The sequence below is a fragment of the Arachis hypogaea genome, chromosome 9 (genome assembly GCF_003086295.3).
Source record: "Arachis hypogaea cultivar Tifrunner chromosome 9, arahy.Tifrunner.gnm2.J5K5, whole genome shotgun sequence".
In the NCBI taxonomy this organism is placed as follows: Eukaryota; Viridiplantae; Streptophyta; class Magnoliopsida; order Fabales; family Fabaceae; genus Arachis; species Arachis hypogaea.
This window is the reverse complement of record NC_092044.1, coordinates 10,013,631-10,032,986: the sequence shown is the minus strand read 5'-3', so window position 1 is coordinate 10,032,986 and position 19,356 is coordinate 10,013,631. Positions and strand designations below refer to the sequence as shown.

At 34.2% G+C, this 19,356-nt stretch overlaps 3 protein-coding genes across 3 annotated transcripts; all 3 read right to left on the bottom strand.

Moving 5' to 3' along the window:
* Positions 1-951: 951 nt before the first annotated feature.
* On the bottom strand, positions 952-2,656 carry LOC112708842 (uncharacterized). Its single transcript, XM_025760771.1, has 4 exons — positions 2,514-2,656; positions 2,207-2,460; positions 1,881-2,107; positions 952-1,683 (listed from the first exon to the last, which is right to left on the bottom strand). The coding sequence occupies exons 1-4, from the start codon at positions 2,654-2,656 to the stop codon at positions 952-954; spliced, it is 1,356 nt and encodes a 451-aa protein (XP_025616556.1).
* A 2,325-nt stretch (positions 2,657-4,981) lies between these two features.
* On the bottom strand, positions 4,982-7,222 carry LOC112708841 (subtilisin-like protease SBT4.3). Its single transcript, XM_025760770.3, has one exon. It carries the CDS (start codon positions 7,220-7,222, stop codon positions 5,027-5,029), a length of 2,196 nt encoding a protein of 731 aa, XP_025616555.1. The 3' UTR covers positions 4,982-5,026.
* Positions 7,223-15,043: 7,821 nt separating this feature from the next.
* Positions 15,044-15,766, bottom strand: LOC112708840 (uncharacterized mitochondrial protein AtMg00810-like). Its single transcript, XM_025760768.1, has one exon. It carries the CDS (start codon positions 15,764-15,766, stop codon positions 15,044-15,046), a length of 723 nt encoding a protein of 240 aa, XP_025616553.1.
* Between the last annotated feature and the right edge of the window lie 3,590 nt (positions 15,767-19,356).

Here is a 19,356-nt window from a genome sequence, read left to right as displayed (position 1 = left end):
ATGGTGGCCAGAGTCTTATACATTTCACATACCATGTGATTAGATAACAATTACCCTATAGGACGTGGAATATCTGATTGGTCTGAATGTTGATGGACCCAGCTAGTGGTTGCGTTGGTGGTTGGAAGCAGTACTATGACGGGCGTTCTATGTAGGACCTGTATCAGCAGTTACTAGGACATGTACCAGGTCCGAACTACAAACATGGTCAGAATAAGTGGACCGTCAACTTATCGTGGTTCAGAGACGTTGTTTGTGGAGAGTTGGCTGAGGATGCGACAGATGAGCGACTACTGTAGTACTCCCTTGGTATGGGTTCATTATGCAGATCTTATTAAGGGTATGTTATTTCTAGATGCATCTGACCCTCGTGTGCATATGAGGTGGTTATCTCTGTTGGAGGACCTGGATTGCTGTGGCTGATTGTCTTGAAATTCAGTTGTTCTTGCATGGTTGTACCGCCAAATGTATTATGCTACGGACTATAGGCAACAAAATTTGGGTGGATGCGGAGGGTTGCTTCTATCATTGGCATATCATCGCATCTCGAGTTGTCAGCCCACTGGTTTTGTTCAGTGATGATTTTCGTTAATGGAGAGGTACGACGTGCATTTAGAAAGTTTATTTTTCGTTTTCATGCAAGTTAGTGTAAACTACTATTTATTATTGTGTGAATTATAATGTTGCAATGTATGACAGGTAGTGGATGGGTCACATGTCGTCAATGACATTGCGGAGACCAGACTTCGATATTGGAGGCGAGTTCTAAACGAATCAGCATCTACTAGGTATGTGATAAATGTTAATAATAAAGTTAAATACGTTGTTATGTCAAACGGATTTTGACTCATATTTGTAATATTTTTAGGTCGATTGGACTCCATATGCTGACCCTTATATCTAGGAGTTGATCCCAGTGTGAGTCATACATGGTGAGCCATCGTATGCTGCCTAGATCCTGGTACATACTGCTGTTAACTCCTCTACTGTAAATATTGTTCTCAAACGATTAAATTGGTAAACATTCATCGTGTTCACATGCTTGGAGTTGAACTCAATAGTTTTCACAAATGTTTGTGAGAATTCATCCCCCACTTGAACTTGTGCTTGAGCTTCTGTCCTCTTCCTTGCGAAAAGCTCACCCAATCGGAAGTAAGTTGACTTCACAAGAGCAGTTATCGATAGGTTGCGTATGGCCTTCATGACAGCATTCATGCACTCAGAAATATTCGTAGTCATGTCCCCGAACATGCGGCCTTCATCACTATACTGTGCCCGTTGTTCACGCGGTATTTCTTTGAGCCAGTTCGTGATTGTCACATTCTCTCCCCTCAATCTATCGAAGTAATGACCAAATTCTTGACGTGACTTCAAATATGTTGTGTTAACCAAGACCTTTTTCAAATTCTTATTCTTAAAATGTATCATAAAGTTAGCCGCAATATATCTTGTACAAAATTCTTGATAAGCATTTAGAGGTTTCCACCAACTGCCATTGGCATTTAACGCAATATCAATGGATTCATATCTGTCTAAGATGACCAAAAGGCCTGGCTGAGGCGTTACTTGTTCCTTGAGGAGGTTGGACAAAAAGAATGACCAGACCTCCTTTGTCTTTTCCTCGACCACAGCAAATATAATGGGCAATATGTTTGAATTACTATCTTGGGCAATAGCCAAGTCCTTTCGTATTTGCCATACAAATGAGAGCCATCAATCGAGATAAGTGGCTTGCAATGCTTGAAAACTTCTACACATGGGGGAACGTCTAAGACACACGATGAAATATGGCACTATCATTATCACTAGGCCAACGTTGCAAGTTCCACCCATGTACCTAAATCAGTAACTTGGTTAGGACATGTTAAAATATAATGAACCACAAGTGATGTGCTAAATGCAATGCAATCAATCTTATTGGATAGGTACATCTGCATTGCGAATAACCACCTAGGAAGCTCGTTATACGATGCTTCCCAATCATTACATATCTTCGCAATCACTCTCTGCTTTACAAGCCAAACTTTTCTGTAAGATGTCTTATAACCAAAGTGATTCTCAACTGCTCTGCTCCTTGGAAAACTCTTATGCTGATAGTATGATCTACCTTCACCATAGAGAATATGTGTTCAGCTACCACCTTCAAATCTAACCTTCCATAGTCCTGACCTAATGTTGTTTGCATGCAAGAATTAATGGGTACTACTGTATCTCCTAACCTCCCATTTCTCCTGCTTTCGACGATATGCAATGCGTATGTTCCATTGACATCCCAACCCAACATGAGTGCAATGTACATCATACTTCAACTGGTCACTCTCCAATATCTTATACTCAACAACTCTCTTGATGCTATATATCTTTACCGCCATCACAGCTTCTTCTTTGTTGTCGAACTGTTGCCCAATCTCAAACTCATGTGTTGGATCATCCTCGGGTCCTCCCTGACTAAAGGACCATCTACATTAATTGCGTCAAGGTTCAACATGGAATAGTGCACAGAATGATCATACAGTTTAGAAATAGCAAGCTGAGTTAGCGCAACTTGTGACACTTTAAAGTTGTTTAACTCTTCATTTTCCTCCTCAAGTATGTCCATTAGTTCGACATCTATATCTTCATCGTCGAACACAGGGTGAGCTTGATAATGATCCATCGTTGGGTCTCAACCATAGAATCATCATGACTTTCATGATCTACTTCCAATACACCATCATTATAATTCCCATGATTTGACTCCTCTTGAATCTCCTCGGGTGGCATGTTCAAATCAACCATCAGCCTTCTAATGTTTGTTCTGACTGCTACAGATGATTCATTCTCATCACACACTTTCGACGAAGTCGTTGGACACATATCAACCAAAAACACAAATAATTCCAGCAGATGAATGTTTGAAAAATAATTGTGTTAACCCCTGTTTAATTGTATGTCTTCGTCATTATGTATTCAATACTTTGATCAAATGAAAAATTGTTAAAAGACATGTTTACATATAAAAATAATATAAAAAAATTTTGACAAAAAAAAAGAAAATAAGAAAAAATAAAATACCTTTTATAAAATTAAAGTGTCTCCACTTCTATCGGATATCTGTAATAAATTTTTCTCACCTTGTTCATATGTTGACCAATTGCATATACTATACAATTTTTCAATGTCACCACCTCTCTCACTTCATTCAGCAAGTATAGAAAGATTGGTTGTGCAGAATTAAATACACTAAATTTATCTTTATCAAATACAATTTTTCCATCATAATGAATTGATAATAATGATATTCCAGACATTATAAAGAGTATAATAACGAAAAGTATAAAAGAGAAAAAATAAATGTAGATGTGAATGAAGAAAATTCGGTGTATGCAAATTTATATTATAAATTGGAAAAAGTTTACTACTGGCGCAGCATAGACGAAATTCACCGATGCAATGAACAAATTTTATAAAAATAGACAAGCTCGTCGTTACTGTGGACAAACTTGCTTCAAGCTCTAAAAAAATGTGTTTCAAAAAATAATGATAAAATTATTTGTTTTTGAAAATAAATATTTTTTTAATTTATTTCAAAAAAAAATTTTTAATAATCATTAGTCAAAATTAATAAGTAATTGATCCGATAAAATTACCGAATATTAAATGATTAGTTCAACCAATTACTTAAATTTAAGTAAATAAATATAAATATAATATATTAAGTAATTATATATAAATTATAGTTTAATTGAATATTTTATCGAGCTTATATAATTATTAGAAAAATGATATGTAAATATCTTTTATATACTTCTTTTACACATTTTTTATGACATATATAAAAAGAATAATATTGTCGATGTTTCTTGTAGCGAGAGTAAAAATTATATTTTTACTAAAATAAATCCAAAAAAAGAATTGCCATGTCAATGCACATGTTTTTTTTATTTAATAAAAATATTTATTCTTTATCTAATTCTATTCTTTACCAAACAAATTTTCATATAAAAGTGGCATATATAACATTATTCTAATTATTAATTAAGACTTAGAAGCACAATGACTGACTTAGCTAGGTGATAAGTGATGCCAGATATCGATGTGGAGGATTGGAGGTAAGGCAATGGCCTCAAGTTCCATGGAGTGAACGGCTTCAACTGAAGTTACCGTTCATGCAAACCAACTAGTTTTGATTAGGTTTGACCAATTGGACAATGTAAATCAACCGATTTTCACCACATTTGGCATAACTAGTTTTTTTTATTGGTAATATTAAAAAACAAAAAAAAATAGCCAAAATTTATTTTATTTAATATTTATTGATTGTCGTAATAATTAATAAATATTAAATAAAAAATTATAATTATTTTTTATTGGTTTTTTATTATTAAATATTTTTGAAAAAGAAAATAGTGGAGAATACCGATCGATAGAATCTTAAAGAAAAAACATAAGTAGAAAATAAAAATGTTAAACAATGTAAATAATGAATATATCGAATGTTCAATTTAGTAGATATTCAAATGATTATGGTCATTATTTTTAATTACATGGTTATTTTTTTAATTTCATTTACTTATGCATAGTTAATAATGACTGGATGTTCAATTCAATAGATGTATAAATGGTTATCCTAATGTTAAAGTATAAAAAGTAATTTGAAAATAGAATATTTTTTTACTTTATTAGATCAATTTTAGAGCCAATTATTCACATTATTTATAAAAAGTCATTGTTTATCTAATAAAACCGAATCTTAAATTATATTGTCTTCAATCTAATAGAATCTAAAAAAGTCATAAATTTTATGAATTTTATTTTAATGCATAGAATTTTATACCATTATCCGCTTAGATTCATGCATTTTGATGAGCTTTTAATAGTGTTATTAACATCAAACAATTAGATTTTTATCTTTTAAATAATAAATTTAAAAATTAATCACATTACTGATTTTAGAATATACGATTCATTGTGTTCACAAAATTATAACATTACATGGAAATTAATAAATGATCATATTTTATTCCATGTAACATTTATTAATAGTTCATGGTACCGAGACATCTATAACAATTGGGCTTCGAACATGATGGGTCCCATCTAACCACACTATGGATGAGATAACCACAGTTTCATGTGGTATCTTACCAACAACCTTCACTACAAATGATCTTTTCTCGTTTAATGCTTTGAAGGACAAAACCCTTGGTGTCACCGTGATATTAACTTGTGGATTCGGTGTGATTGTCACGCTATAACTTGAGTTGGCTAAACCAACATTTGTAACAATTCTACCAAACCTGACATTAAAAGGCACCATGGGCCGAACATGAGCTGCAAAAGTTGGATAATTTAAATTTCTTACCAATGATCGATGTGCAGCTCCCTTGCACGGATTCAACTCTCCAGATATCACTTTAATTGTGCGATTATTATACCCCAAGTTACACAGCATTTGCACATAATCCTCCTTGTTAATGTCATAAACTAGTCCAGGGTTGATTGCCAGAATTGGATTGGCTTGTCCAGATCCATATGCATATTCTCCCACATCTTCCACCGAACTCCTAACCATGGGTTTTGCTGACGTCATAATAGCAGATTTAATTGCCGCAGGTGACCAATGAGGGTGAAAACTTTTGACATATGCAGCTATTCCAGAAACATGAGGACAAGACATTGAAGTTCCACTTAGAATATTGTAATGCACAGATCTATTATCCGTACTAGGATCTTCTGTTGGTGAACCAATTGGCGAATAAGCAGCCAAGATATCAACCCCTGGAGCACTTATATCAGGTTTCAAGATCTCTGAAATTGTAGGGTTTGGTCCACGGCCAGAAAATGCTACCACTTTAGGAGCATTATGATCTTGAGCGCTCTCACTCTTGAGGATCTTAGCACTTGGGTGTTTTGTTGAGTTTTTATAGGATTTAACAATGGCATAATCTTTTGGCAGCAATGTCACTGAAGGCATTAGAGTGTTATCAGCCACGTTATCAAGATCAGATGCTTTTCCAATTGCACCAGCTGCACCAGAAAAGAGTATATCTTCTTGTAGAAAATAGTCACACAATATTATCTTTCCTTTCACCGATTTTTCATCCAAGCATGCACATTGATCATCGGATTTTTTAAAACAGCCCCTTGTATTACCGTTGCTCAAAGCTATAGGAATTGTTCTTCTCTTTGACTCGAAAGGATTAATAACCGGGATCCCGGTCAACACTTTTCCATTTCCAAGAACGACCTTGTCAATGATTTTCCGATCTATAGTGTTTGCTGCGACGGTTATCAACCATGGCGCAACGCTTGCTACGGTGCCAGGGAAAGGACCATAATTTCCAGCGGATTGGACTACAAGTACTCCCTTGGCCATTGCATGAAATGAACCGATGGCAACTGAATCTGTGTCAAGGGGTCGGGCAGTGGTCCCAGAAATTGAAAGGGAGATGACGTCAACTCCGTCAGCAATTGCGTCATCAAAGGCAGCTAAGATGTCGTGGTCTTCACAGCCTGAATCGCTGCATACTTTGTAAGCAGCGATTCTTGAAGAAGGAACTGCTCCTCTCGCTGTGCCTCCTGCAATTCCATAAAAGCCGCCATTGTCAACGGTTTTTCCGGCTGCTGTTGATGCTGTGTGGCTTCCATGGCCATTGTTGTCTCTGGCAGAGTTCTCTACGTAGAATCTTGCTCCGATTAACTTCTTGTTGCATGTGAAGTTCAAGCCTCCTGCACATGTACCCTTCCAATGTTTCGGAACAGGCCCTTTGATACCTTTGTCGCTGAAGCTTTTCGATTCCGGCCAAACTCCGGTGTCGAGGAATCCAACAACGAGATTAGTTTCTACTGTTTGATGCATTTTTGGAGCCTTTGGAAGTCCCAAGAAATCCCAAGATCTTGTGGTTTGGGTTTGGAGAGTCTTGCTTGGGAAAACTGAAACAACACCTTCCATTTCGGTTAACTTTGCCGCTTGCTGATTCGTGAGCATGGCAGCAAAACCGTTAAAGCTCCTCTTGTAGCTACGGACTAAGGATTTTGTTGGGTTGCTACCATCAAGAACTTGTTGCAGCATATTAAGATGGTGAGAGGTGGGAGAATAAGAAGCTTTTGTTTCAGGTAATGAGCCCAAATAAACAATATGAAATTTTGGATTACCATCGTCGTCGTTAGCATCACAAAGAGAAAGCGTGAATGCTAGAGTGATCACCACACTACGCACAACAAAATTGAGCTTCACCATTGTTTGAATTGTTGACAAAAATGTGTGTCTACTTAGCTTTTATATATACAATTTTGACACACTCTTCTTATAAAATAATTTTCTATGTCCTTTTAATTCATTAATTGTGTGAATATTAAATACAATTGTAAAATATTTTAAGATATATATCTATTATATATTACGTGTATATTAAAATTAATAATCAAAATTAACTATCAGTATTTTATACATATTGTAATATAAATATATATTAAAAATAATTAAATTATACATATAATTTATATATAAATATATTGATGAATAATATTAGTAGTTGATATTAATGTTCAAATAGTATTTATATATATATATAATTAATGACACTTTTAAGTTTTATCTCATGCACTGCACAAATTTTATTTATTTTCTTTTAAAAAAATGGCAGTTTTAAAAAAATAATAATTAAAATAAATGTTCAGATTTTATTTCTTTAAACAAAAGGGCAGTTTTCAAAAAATAGTAATTAGAAATTTAGAATAAATGTTCAGATTTTTTTCTCTTTAATTATATATAAATAAGAACGTATTTTATTAAAAAATTTCTATAAAAATCAATAAAAACAATTTTCTTTTCATTTTAATCTTAAAATTTATGATAATAATTCAAGAATATAATTTTTTTGGGTGACTATTCAAGAATATTAATATTCAAATGTTATTCTTGTGATAAGAATGTATAATAAAAAAATGTATATTTAAGTATTATAGATGAAAAATATAATTTAATTATAATGATAAAATTAAGATAATATCAAATTAAACAGACATAAAATCAATTAAAGATATACTTAAATATTATATTAAATTATAATATCCTAAATATATTTTAATATTTACTAAGGTTTACATTTATTGGATTACTTAATTACCATAGTACAGATTATATCTCATGCATTGAGGCAACTTGTAGATTTTCTTTGAACTTAGTTTTAAAGAAGTCTGCGTATCATATAATATCAATAAGATTAGAAGGATTTTGGTGCATAATTTGTTATTTTATAATATTCTTCTTCGTATACAAATATCCATAAGAACTTAAAAAAATCTCATTTCTGAAATTAGACCCAAAACTATATATATAACAAAAACAATTAGAAACGTTTTATTTTTGTTACAAATATTTTATTTTAATCTATTTTTATCTTCTAATCAAAATATTTTTTATCTTCTATTTTTTTATTATTTGGTCACCTTCACTTTCGCTTCCTAAAAGAAACTAATAATAGAAAAATATAATATTTCAAAAAATATTAATTTTGACAAGAGAATTAAAATTTAAAAAAAATTGAAACTAAATGATTTCAAATGTGGAAATTAAACCTAACTTAGAGGATTTTAACATAAAGTACACAGCTTCATTGTTATTTTATTTATTTATTTATTTATTTATTAATTAATTATTATTATTATTATTATTAGGATAAAATACCATATAAGTTTTTAATATTTGGTCAAATATTAAATTGGTCCTAACATTTTACTAAAATCTTAATTAATCCTTAGCGTTTTAATTATTTTATTTTAATTTTAAATAATTTAAAATGATATTAATATAGTCCCACTCCCATCGTTAACTTTGGCAATAAATACTTAACAAAGCATCTTACATAGCTGTTTACAACGTTTGTAGTTAAAATGAAGAAGGATTACGTGGAGCTGTTTGTTTTCAAGACTAGTATCTATAGGATTAGAATGTCTTGTACCATTGAGCAGAGGTGTTTGCGGTACAATTTGGTTCGATTTTTTAAAAAAAAGTCATCCGATCTAATAGTTAAATTAAACTGTGGTTCGATTTGGTTCGATTTTTTTATTAAGATCATTCAAATAAAACTAAATCAATTAAAATCGATTTGGTTTAGTTTGATTTGTTCGATTTTTTCAATCAATTCATAGAAAAGTCTGCCATACTATTTCACAAAATTATAACATTAAAATTATATAACATATATATGCAATAACTAACAAAAGTCTTGATTCAATAAAATTCAATGACAAAAGAAATTAAAATAAATGAAACTCAAAATAACAATTTCACAAACATGTCAAAGAATTTCTAAATGTAATAAAACAAATGAACTAACTCTATTAAATGACACAAAATAACACAAAACTACCAGAAGTGTCATTGCATTATGTAAGAAAATAACACATCTAAAGGTATATTACAAACAATAAAATTCTTCCTTTCTACTTTTAATACCATTATATCAGTATATTTAGAATATTAAAGACATCTTTCATAGTACAAAGAACTTTATAACTTGCAATTGAAATACACTTTTTCACACAAAAAATGCAGGCAATACATAAATACATTGTGCCCACCTAGTTCTCTTGAAATTAAAAGCCGCAACCGAAAACATGTATAAAAAGACCAATTACCTTAGACAATTGCACCTTCTGTTCATCAATTATATTGATTTCAAGTTCTCTTCTTATATCCTGCCAAAGACCAATACCAAATAATGAACAACAAATACTAGGAATCAACAACAATGAATAAATAATTAAAAAAACAGAAGCAGAAATACAACAAAATAAAATTACTAGCATTCAACAACAATGAACAATGAATAATGAACAACAATCAGCAACAATGAACAAATAGATTGAGTAGAAATTGAATACAAATAAATCACAAAATCAACTCAAAACAAGCAAAAATAAATTAAACCCAACAGCTCAGAATCACAGAATTAGAATTATTAATAAATTAAATCACAAAATCAACTCAAAATAAACAACTCAAATTAACAAAATTAGTAAACAAGCATAGTAACTCATCAGTATTATTAACAAAATTTCAAAACAAGCAAATAAGTGAAGAAAACCAAAAATCAATTCAGAATCATATAATCACAGAATCAGAGAATCATAGAATTTGAACTAAGCAAAACAAGCAAATTTGAACCCAGCAACTCAGAAGCACAAAATAGAGTTATTAACAAGAAAATAACAAAACCATAAACAAATCCAGCAACTCAGAATCACAGAAATTATAATTAACAAAATCAAACCCTAACTATTTCATAATTAACAAAATCAAACCCTAATCCAAGTTACCAACTTTACCTAACAAACACTCAATATTGACTCGGGTAAATAGCAAACAATAAACAGAAAACAGCAAGTTACCCAACAATGCATCAGTAAATAGCAGATGGTAAACATTACCTGAATTGGTGGCTCGGGTTCCATATTGACTTGGGAGGAAGGCTGGGTGGGAGACTGGAAGGTGCTGGGTTGAACTGATGATCGTGGGCAGAACCCAGAAATGTTGCTAGTTGGTGGCGTCTCACTAGCGTGGTGCTGTACTGCCCTGTTGAGTCAGTGGGTGATGGCATGTTGCTAGCCTGCTGGGTCAGTGGGTGGCGTGCTGGGTTGAAGAGGAAGGCTTCGCGGTGGTGGGACTTGGGAGGATCTCTGCTCTGTCCGCGAAGAGGAAGGCTTCAGTGTTGGGATTCGACGAAGGCTTCGCAGTGGTGGGACTTGGGAGAAACGTGGGTGTCACAGGTGTGGAGACTCAATGACGTGGGTGGCTGGCTCCGTGGCTGGGTGGTAGGTGCGCAGATGGAGAGATTTGGAGAAGAGAGAGCTATTGAGTACTGAGCTAGGTTTCGATTGGAGATATGGGGGGTTAGGGACGCTAGACACGCACTCGCACAGCACTATAGCAGCACTCGTTTCATTCGTTTGGGTGGTGGAGGTGGGGGTTTGGGGTTAGTAATTTTTAGGGTTTTTTGCCGAACCGAGTTGGTTCAGTTCGGTTAGGGTTTTCATGGTCAAAACCAAAAACTGAACCGAACCGTAAAAAACAGCAAAACTTGTTTTTTTTTCGATTTTTCAGTTATCGGTTTGTTCAGTTTTCGGTTATTTCGATTCGGTTTGTTGGTTTAGTTCGGTCCGGATCAATTTTGAACACCGCTATTGAAGAATTGAAAAGGTAAGAGATTGTTGGGTTTGATGAAAGAAGTGAGGGGTTGATGGGATTGGGCAATTGTTATACACAAGGCTCACATTTTGGTAAAAAAAAGGGCTTTAAGAGGCCCAACATTTTGGAGTAGTCCATAACAGTGTGGGAACAACTAATGTGGTTGATAAAGAAGGTGTAAGATGGAGAGGAACCGCCTTATCTCTGTAAGGAGAACTCTTTTCTTATAAGGAGTGTCTTCAGAACTACAGGCGAAGCTGTCTATATCAATTCAGAGGATGACGAGAGCTTTATTGAAGAAAATTTGAATATGATGAAAAAGATTCTCTCGAACAAAGAGGTTAGTTTCAACACTTGCAAAGTGGCACTTTTAGGAATCTCGGAGAATTTAGAAGGAGTAGCAATCTCGAACTGAAACAAAGTGCTTCTCAGCTTCAGGGATATTAAGAAGGGTATCTAGATACGTAAGGGAAGACCTTGGAGCATTAGAAGAAATCTTGTTAACCTGCAGATATGGAACGAAGATAATTAGTGTACAATATGGACTACAAATATATGGAATTATGGGTACAAATACATGAACTTCCACTTAATTATATAACAAGAAAAACAACTTTGACTATCGGTAAGAAAATAGGAGTCGTGATAAAAACAGAGAATCCACGATTGAATAACATACTACAGAAAACTTTTTTGAGGGTGAAGGTAACGTTGAACATCACTAAACCTTTACCTATTGAAAATCATCAAACTCTTTCGGTTTATTTTAAATATGAAAGGATTCAGGATAGTTATTGTCTAAACTGTGGAATCCTTGGTCATAGTAAGAAGGAATGCAAACATTCAATAGCTACGGCAAGCTGGGACTCGATGAAAATTATTTTGCCATGATATGTTAACAGAATTGATAGTAGATTAACGCTTAGGCAATTTAAAAATATTAGAAATTTAAACAGAACAAAAATGATACATTATTTTTAGAATAATTATCAAATCAAGTAAAATGAAAGGGAATTTTAATGAAATGAATTACACTATAAATTCAAAATTTTTACTCATGATAAAATATTTGTAAAATTATTAGTAGATAAACTTAAAAAAAATAATATATATACAATAAAGTATAAATGATATATTTTTGTTTCTAATATACTAAACTTCTTTAGTGTTTAATTTAAATATTTATTTTTAACTTTAAAATCAATTTTAATTTTATCTTACCATAATATCATTTTTTACCTAAATAATTATTTAATTACTTTTAATCACGTCTAAATAAATTATTTTTGATTACATTACTATTATTATTAATAAATTTATTTTTTAAAATTTTACTCTTAAAAATTTTTATTCTTCATAAAATATATATAAAATGACTAATGTATAAACTTCTAGAAAAAAAAACAAGTATGATACATATATAATAAAATATAAATGATATATTTTTGTCTCTAGTGTACCAAACTTCTTCAATGTTTAATTTATTAAACTTTATTTTTATCTTTAAAATTAATTTTAATTTTATCTTTCAATAATATCAATTTTTACAGTAAATAATTGTTCAATTTTTTTAATCATATCTAAATAAATTATTTTTAATGACATTACTTTCATTCTAAATATATATATTTTTTAATTTTACTCTTAATCATATTATTTTTATTTTAAATAAATTTATTTTTATTAAAAATAAAATTAAATAATTAAATAATTATTTATCATAAAAAAATAATTTTATCGAAGAATAAAATTAATATTTATTTTAAAGTTAAAAATGCAGTTTAATTAAATTAAACGTTAAAAAAAATTTGATATATTAAAGATAAAAATGTATAAGTTACATTTTAGTGTATATGTACCATGTTTTATTTTTGTTTTCTCTAAAATTTTTCTACCAACTATTCTACAAGTACGAGTAAAAAATTTAAATTTATAATATAATTTATTCCGTTAAAATTAATCATCATTTTATTTCATTTTGGTAATTCTTCTAAAAAGTTATTTAAATTAATAAATTTTTAAAATCTTCTCAAATTCTTAATGTTATCCTATCATCAATTTTACTAATAAATCGATCATTAATCGTAGGACAGTGTTAAAATAATTTTAAAATATTAATTAGAATAACTTTAAAATTTATCTCAAATATTAGGGACAAAAAGCGATATTTTGACAAAAAAAATTTGACAAATTATTTTCACAAATAAAAATAATTTTTACTATCCATCAAAACTTCACTTTTTACCTTAATATTATTCAAAAAAATTATATTATTTACCTGTTTAAATCAATTTAAGGAGATTAGCATTTAATATCAAAGATTTTACTTCTACCAATTGTTTTGGCAATAAAGAGTCAAAGTGAGTTTTTGTATTTTCTGATAATGTATTGTTAAATAATGATAGAGATAAAAGAAAAAAGTTTAAATTTATTTTATTTATCATCTATTAATTATACCAATAATTAATAAATATTAAATAAAATAAATTTAAACTGTTTTAACTATTTTTTATTGTCTTTTTTAAATATGATTGTAAAACGATAATAAGATTAAAGCTAATTAGGTACGTGCCTATAAAGCCAAAATAATTACTGAGGATGATTAGATTTAAATAATTATATTTAGGTAAAGTACGAGGAGTTAATGGAATATTTGTACAATGGAGGTTTAAGAAGTATTAGAGATATAACTATTAGTGTTACTTTTTCTCATCAGCTGAAGCTTTTAGAGAGTATTTAAGGAAATATATTTATTATCCCTAGTACTCGGATAATTATTCTAAATAGTATAGAAGATGTTCATTTTGTAACTCAACCCATTGTACACATTGTACAACTAGTCCATTATCTTCCTAGCGATATCCTTATATTTATATATCAATCAATCACTTATATAAGAATATAGTATAAAGTAGTCTCATGTTTATATTTATAATCCAATTTTATAAGAAATATCATCAAACTAAATTGACCATTTTCTATCAATAAACAATAAAATCGAGGTAAATCGTGTTACATTCTTTTCTCTTTTAATACGATGGTGCTTTTGAGTTTTGATTCCTTTCTAAAGATGGGAAAAAACTGATTAACTTAATATAATAATATCATATTATAATGCATAAAAATTAATGTAACTTGGGTAAAAAAAATTCAATCAAATACATGCTCAAAGTCCTACCAAGTTTTGAGTAATAATAATTTTAAATTGTGTGAAGGTATCAAGCTTAAAGGGAAAGAGAGTGAAGAAGGAGCAGAGAAGAGAAGAAGTGCAGAGAGAAAAGGAAACAGAAAAGAGATAAAAGTGATTAGTGATTCTTCAGAGAAAAATGATTTAGCCTCAGATATTTTACAAGTTCTGCAGGTATATATACACAGTTGGTGGGTAACTTGATTTGGTTAACTAAGGCCTAACTAACTTCTTCTGGAAGATTCTGATTGTAATTAATTCTCTAACTAAATGCTGGTTTACTATTTGTGCTGCGTCAAGCTTGCTTGTTATTATTGCTAACATCAACCCTACTGTTTTGTCTGTCTGAGTTTTCTTTGGCAGCAATGTGTTTGTTGGAGCTGTTGATTTGGATTCATTCTGTGATTCTGAGTTTGGATCTGAATTTGTGGAAGTTAAGGCTGGAGATGGGTTTCGTGAATATGTCTGCTATTTGGTCTTGAGAGGGAATATGCAAGACACTAACTTTCTTTTGAGTAACATAGTCTCTTACAAAGTAGAGGTCAAGCTCAAAGTGTTTGCTTTTGCTATGAAGAATTGGGTTTACAGCCATTAAAACTGCACTTTGGCTGTCACAGTAGAGGTTGGGTGTGATGGAGCATGGGATTCTCATTTCACTCATTAAATTTTGGATCCAGAGAATTTCAGTTAAGCAAGCAGCTAGCCCTCGATATTCTGCCTGTGGAGCTCCTAGAGACTGCATTTTGTTTTCTGCTTGACCATGAGACTAGGTTTGGTTCGAGAAATACGTAGAACCCACTGGTTGATTTCCTGTCATCAATATCACTGCCCCAATCGGAGTCACTGAAGCCATAGATTCTGCATTCACTCATTCTTTGGAATCTCAGCCCCCAATTTGATGTCCCAGCAAGGTATCGTAGGATCCGTTTGACTGCTTTCCAGTGGCTTTCCAGAGGAGTTTGCATGAATTGAGAGACTTTGTTCACAGCATAGGTAATTTCAGGTCTGGTTATTGTAGCGTATTGAAGTCCCCCAACTATAGACCTGTAAAGCGTTGGGTTGTGGTAAACGTCTTTGCCATGTGCTGACAGCCTGACACTTGATATCATAGGCGTTGTTGCTGCTTTGGCACCGCGCATTCCCGCCCTGGTTAATAGGTCTTGAATGTACTTTGTTTGGCACAGGAGTATGTCAGTGTCATTGAGTTTCACAGTTTCAATGCCCAAGAAATAGTTCATATGCCCCAAATCTTTGAGGGTAAACACAGCATTCAACTCAGAGATTAGGGTGGAAATTTCAGCTTGGGAGCCCCCGGTGACCAAGATATCATCCACATAAATGAGAATGTAGATGACTGAGGAAGGGAAAAACTTGGTGAATAGTGATGCATCAGATTTGGTGTTCATGAAGCCAAATGGTTGAGGGTGTTCTTGAGCTTTATGAACCAGGCTCGAGGGGCTCGTTTGAGGCCATAGAGGGACCTTTGGAGTTTGCAGACATGGTGAGGGTGAGTGGGAGAGGTGAACCCTTCTGGTTGAGACATGAAAACGGTCTCATGTAGATCCCCATTGAGGAAGGCATTATTGAAGTCAAATTGCCGGATGGGCCATCCCTTGGAGAGTGCGAGGCTGAGCATGATGCGAACTGTGGGTGGGCGGACGACAGGGCTGAAGACTTGGTCATAGTTGACCGCTTCTCGTTGGTGAAATCCTTTCGCGACAAGGCGAGCTTTATACTTCTGAATGGTGCCGTCTGGGTGCCTTTTGACACGAAACACCCATTTGGAGCCAATGACGGGGTCTGTGTGGTGGGGGTTTGGGTACCAGCTGCCAGGTTTGGTTGCGCATTAGAGCATCAAACTCCTCCTGCATGGCTTGTTTCCAGTGGTGGCTGGCCAGCGCTTGTTGAACAGAGGAAGGGAGAGATTCAGTGAGATCGGAGGCAGGGGTGGCGAGGACTGCAGCATAGGTTTTGGGCTTGAGGTTTCCTGTCTTGCTCCGAGTTAGCATAGGATGACGATTGATGGGCGCTGGTTGAGGAAGTGGCAGGACAACTTCAGGGCGGCCTGGCTGCAGGGTACCTGTGGTGAACGAAGGAACACTGACAGGGTCGTTAACAAAAGCAGAAACACAATCATGAGTTACAAAGCCAGGTAATGTAGATAATGAATCAGGTACTGAATTAATTATATTGGAAGTATCATTCAATGTATGCAAGGGTGGAGGGGAGGGGCTGGGTAGTGAGGATTGGGTGAGTTGTGGAGTTATGGTGGGTGGGGATGGTTGGGGTGGGGAAGGAACTCTAGGGGGGATAATAGTTGGGGTATTAGGTAAGGGTAGGTAGAGAGGAGGAGAGGTTTGGGATGGTGGGACAGCAGTGGTTTCGGGAGGGAATAGCTCATTGTAGAGGAACTCAGATTCATTGAAAATGACATCTCTAGAGGTGAACTCTTTTCCATTTGAAGAGAGGCAAGTGTATCCCTTATGATCTGCAGCATAGCCAATGAAGATGCAATTCTGTGATCGATGACTGAATTTGGTTTGGTTGTATGGCCTGAGGAAGGGATAACAGGTGCAGCCAAAAGGTTTGAGGAAGGAGTAATCAGGTTTGGTGTTAGTTAGGGCTTCGTAGGGTGAGATATTGTTTAGTTTGGGATTTGGCAGTAGATTGATTAGGTAGGTTGCTGAGAGGGCTGCTTCTCCCCAAAAGGTTAATGGAAGGGTTGCTTGGGCTAAGAGGGTTAGGGTGGTTTCTGTTATGTGTCTATGCTTTCTTTCTACTTTACCATTTTGCTGGTGAGAGTAGGGACAGATGAGTCTATGTTGGATTCCATTGGTTTCAAGAAATTGAGTGAATGCTGCAGATAGGTATTCCTTCCCATTTTCAGTTTGCAGTGCTTTTATTTTCAGCCCAGTTTTGAGTTCAATTGCTGCTTTGTACTTTTGAAAGGCAATAAAGGCTTGTCCCTTTGTTTGCAGCAGATAGATGCTGGAGTATCTTGTACTGGCGTCAATGAAGCATATGTAATACCTGCAACCATTTCTACTATACACAGGAGCAGGTCCCCAGAGGTCAGAGAAAATCATATCTAAAGGTGCATAGGTAGTGTGTGAGTCAGGGTGAGGTAATTGATGTATTTTGCTGATACAACAAGCATGACACAATAATGGTTCAAGACTCATTTTATTTATTGAATCATTGTCAATTACATTGCATTGCTTCATTACAATAGAGGCAATTTTTTCAGATGGGTGACCCAATTTTCTATGCCATAGTGGAGCAGTGGGACTTATCTTTTTACAGGTTAGCAGTGCATTTGCACTAGACAGGTTCATATCTCTATTTGGTATATTTGTTATTACATTGGTAGAAAGTAGAACATTAGCAGACTTCACTTGCTCTTTTGGTTGGCTGAGTATGTTGTGAGGACTTGATTGCTTGTCGTGTGAGTGTGGTTGTTGTGATATTGGTTAGGATAGTGCATAGGTTGTAAAGGATGCGGTTTGGGTTTCTGCTAAGGTCTTTGAGGGCTGCTGTGAGATTGAGTTAAGGTTTGTTATTTGTGCTGCGTCAAGCTTGCTTGTTCTTATTGCTAACACAGGGTGTGTGGCTTTACTGGTGATGGTGGTAGAGGCTTTATGTGGTTTGCTATTTGCTGTCAGAACTAGGCTTTGATTTTCTGAAGTATTAGGAGATAGTGTGATTTTTGAAGTTAGCTGTGAGGGTGAGTAAGGGATGGGAGTAGGGGGCTGTGCTGTGGAAGAGTAGGTGGCAGGGAGGTGTGTGGTTTCATTTGGTTTGGTGTATGGGGTGTGATATAAGGGTGGATGAAGGTTAGTAATTGTGTGGTAGCAGGTTGAGTTGGTTATACTATTATTATTGGGGCTGGGAGTTTTTGGGATGATTTGAACTCCCTCAAACCTGTACAGTCCATCCTTAAGCAGTCCTTGGAGGAGGACTTTCTTGGATATCTGGCATTTTACATAGCACAAGTAAGGCCAGAATTCAAAGTAGACATAGTTGCCTAATGTAAATTTGGCTACACTTATTAGGTTTTTAGATATGGCAGGGACATGGAGTAAATTTTGTAATTGGAAGGGTTTGTTTGATAGTGATGCATGCATAAATGTACTTCCAATATGCTTAATTTTCATACCTTGACCATTACCTCCAAAGACCTGTTCTGTGCCATCATAACTGGTTCCTGTGGCTAGGTTCCGTGCATCATAGGTGCAGTGGTGAGAGGCTCCTGAGTCAGGGTACCATGCTGTGTCTGGCATTGCTGAGGGGACAGTGAGGAGAGCCTGCGGATTTTGGGAAGCCGGTTGTGCTGCATTTTGAGTTTGTTGTTGCTTCTGAGTGGTTCTTGAGTTGGAATTGTTGTTGTGGAAGGCAAAGGATGGGGGCTGAGTTGTGTTTAGAGGTTGAAGATGAGGGTTCATAAAATCTTGATCGAAGCGGTGATAGCACTGGATGACTGTGTGTCCAATCTTGCCACAGAGTTGGCACTGCAGTCTGCTTCCTTGCCACCAGGAGGAACGACTGCCTCCTCCTCTGTACTGTCCTCTACCTCTGGACCCTCGAAAGTCGCCTCTGTTGTTGTAGTTGCTATAGTTTCTTCTTTGAGAGTTTTCTTGAATTTCTTCATTGCTTTGAGCTACATTTACTTGCATTGCTCCTAGTTCTGTCTTTTTGAATCTTTCAATTAACTCTTCTTGAGTTAAGAGTTGTGTTTCAAGTTCACTTTCAGTGGTGTGATCTATTCTTGCTGTTGCAACTGTGACAAATGTATTGTATTCTTCACCAAGTCCTGCCAAGGCTACTTCAATGTAATTTTCCCTTGAGAGTGGAGCTCCCAGTGCTTTCAGCGAATCTGCCACCTGGTTGATCTTTGCCATATATTCTGTTACTGTTGAGCCATGCTTCTTGAGCATTCTCAGCTGCGTTTTCAGTTGCTTGATTCTTGTCTTCACTCTTGCAGCAAAGTACTCCTCTA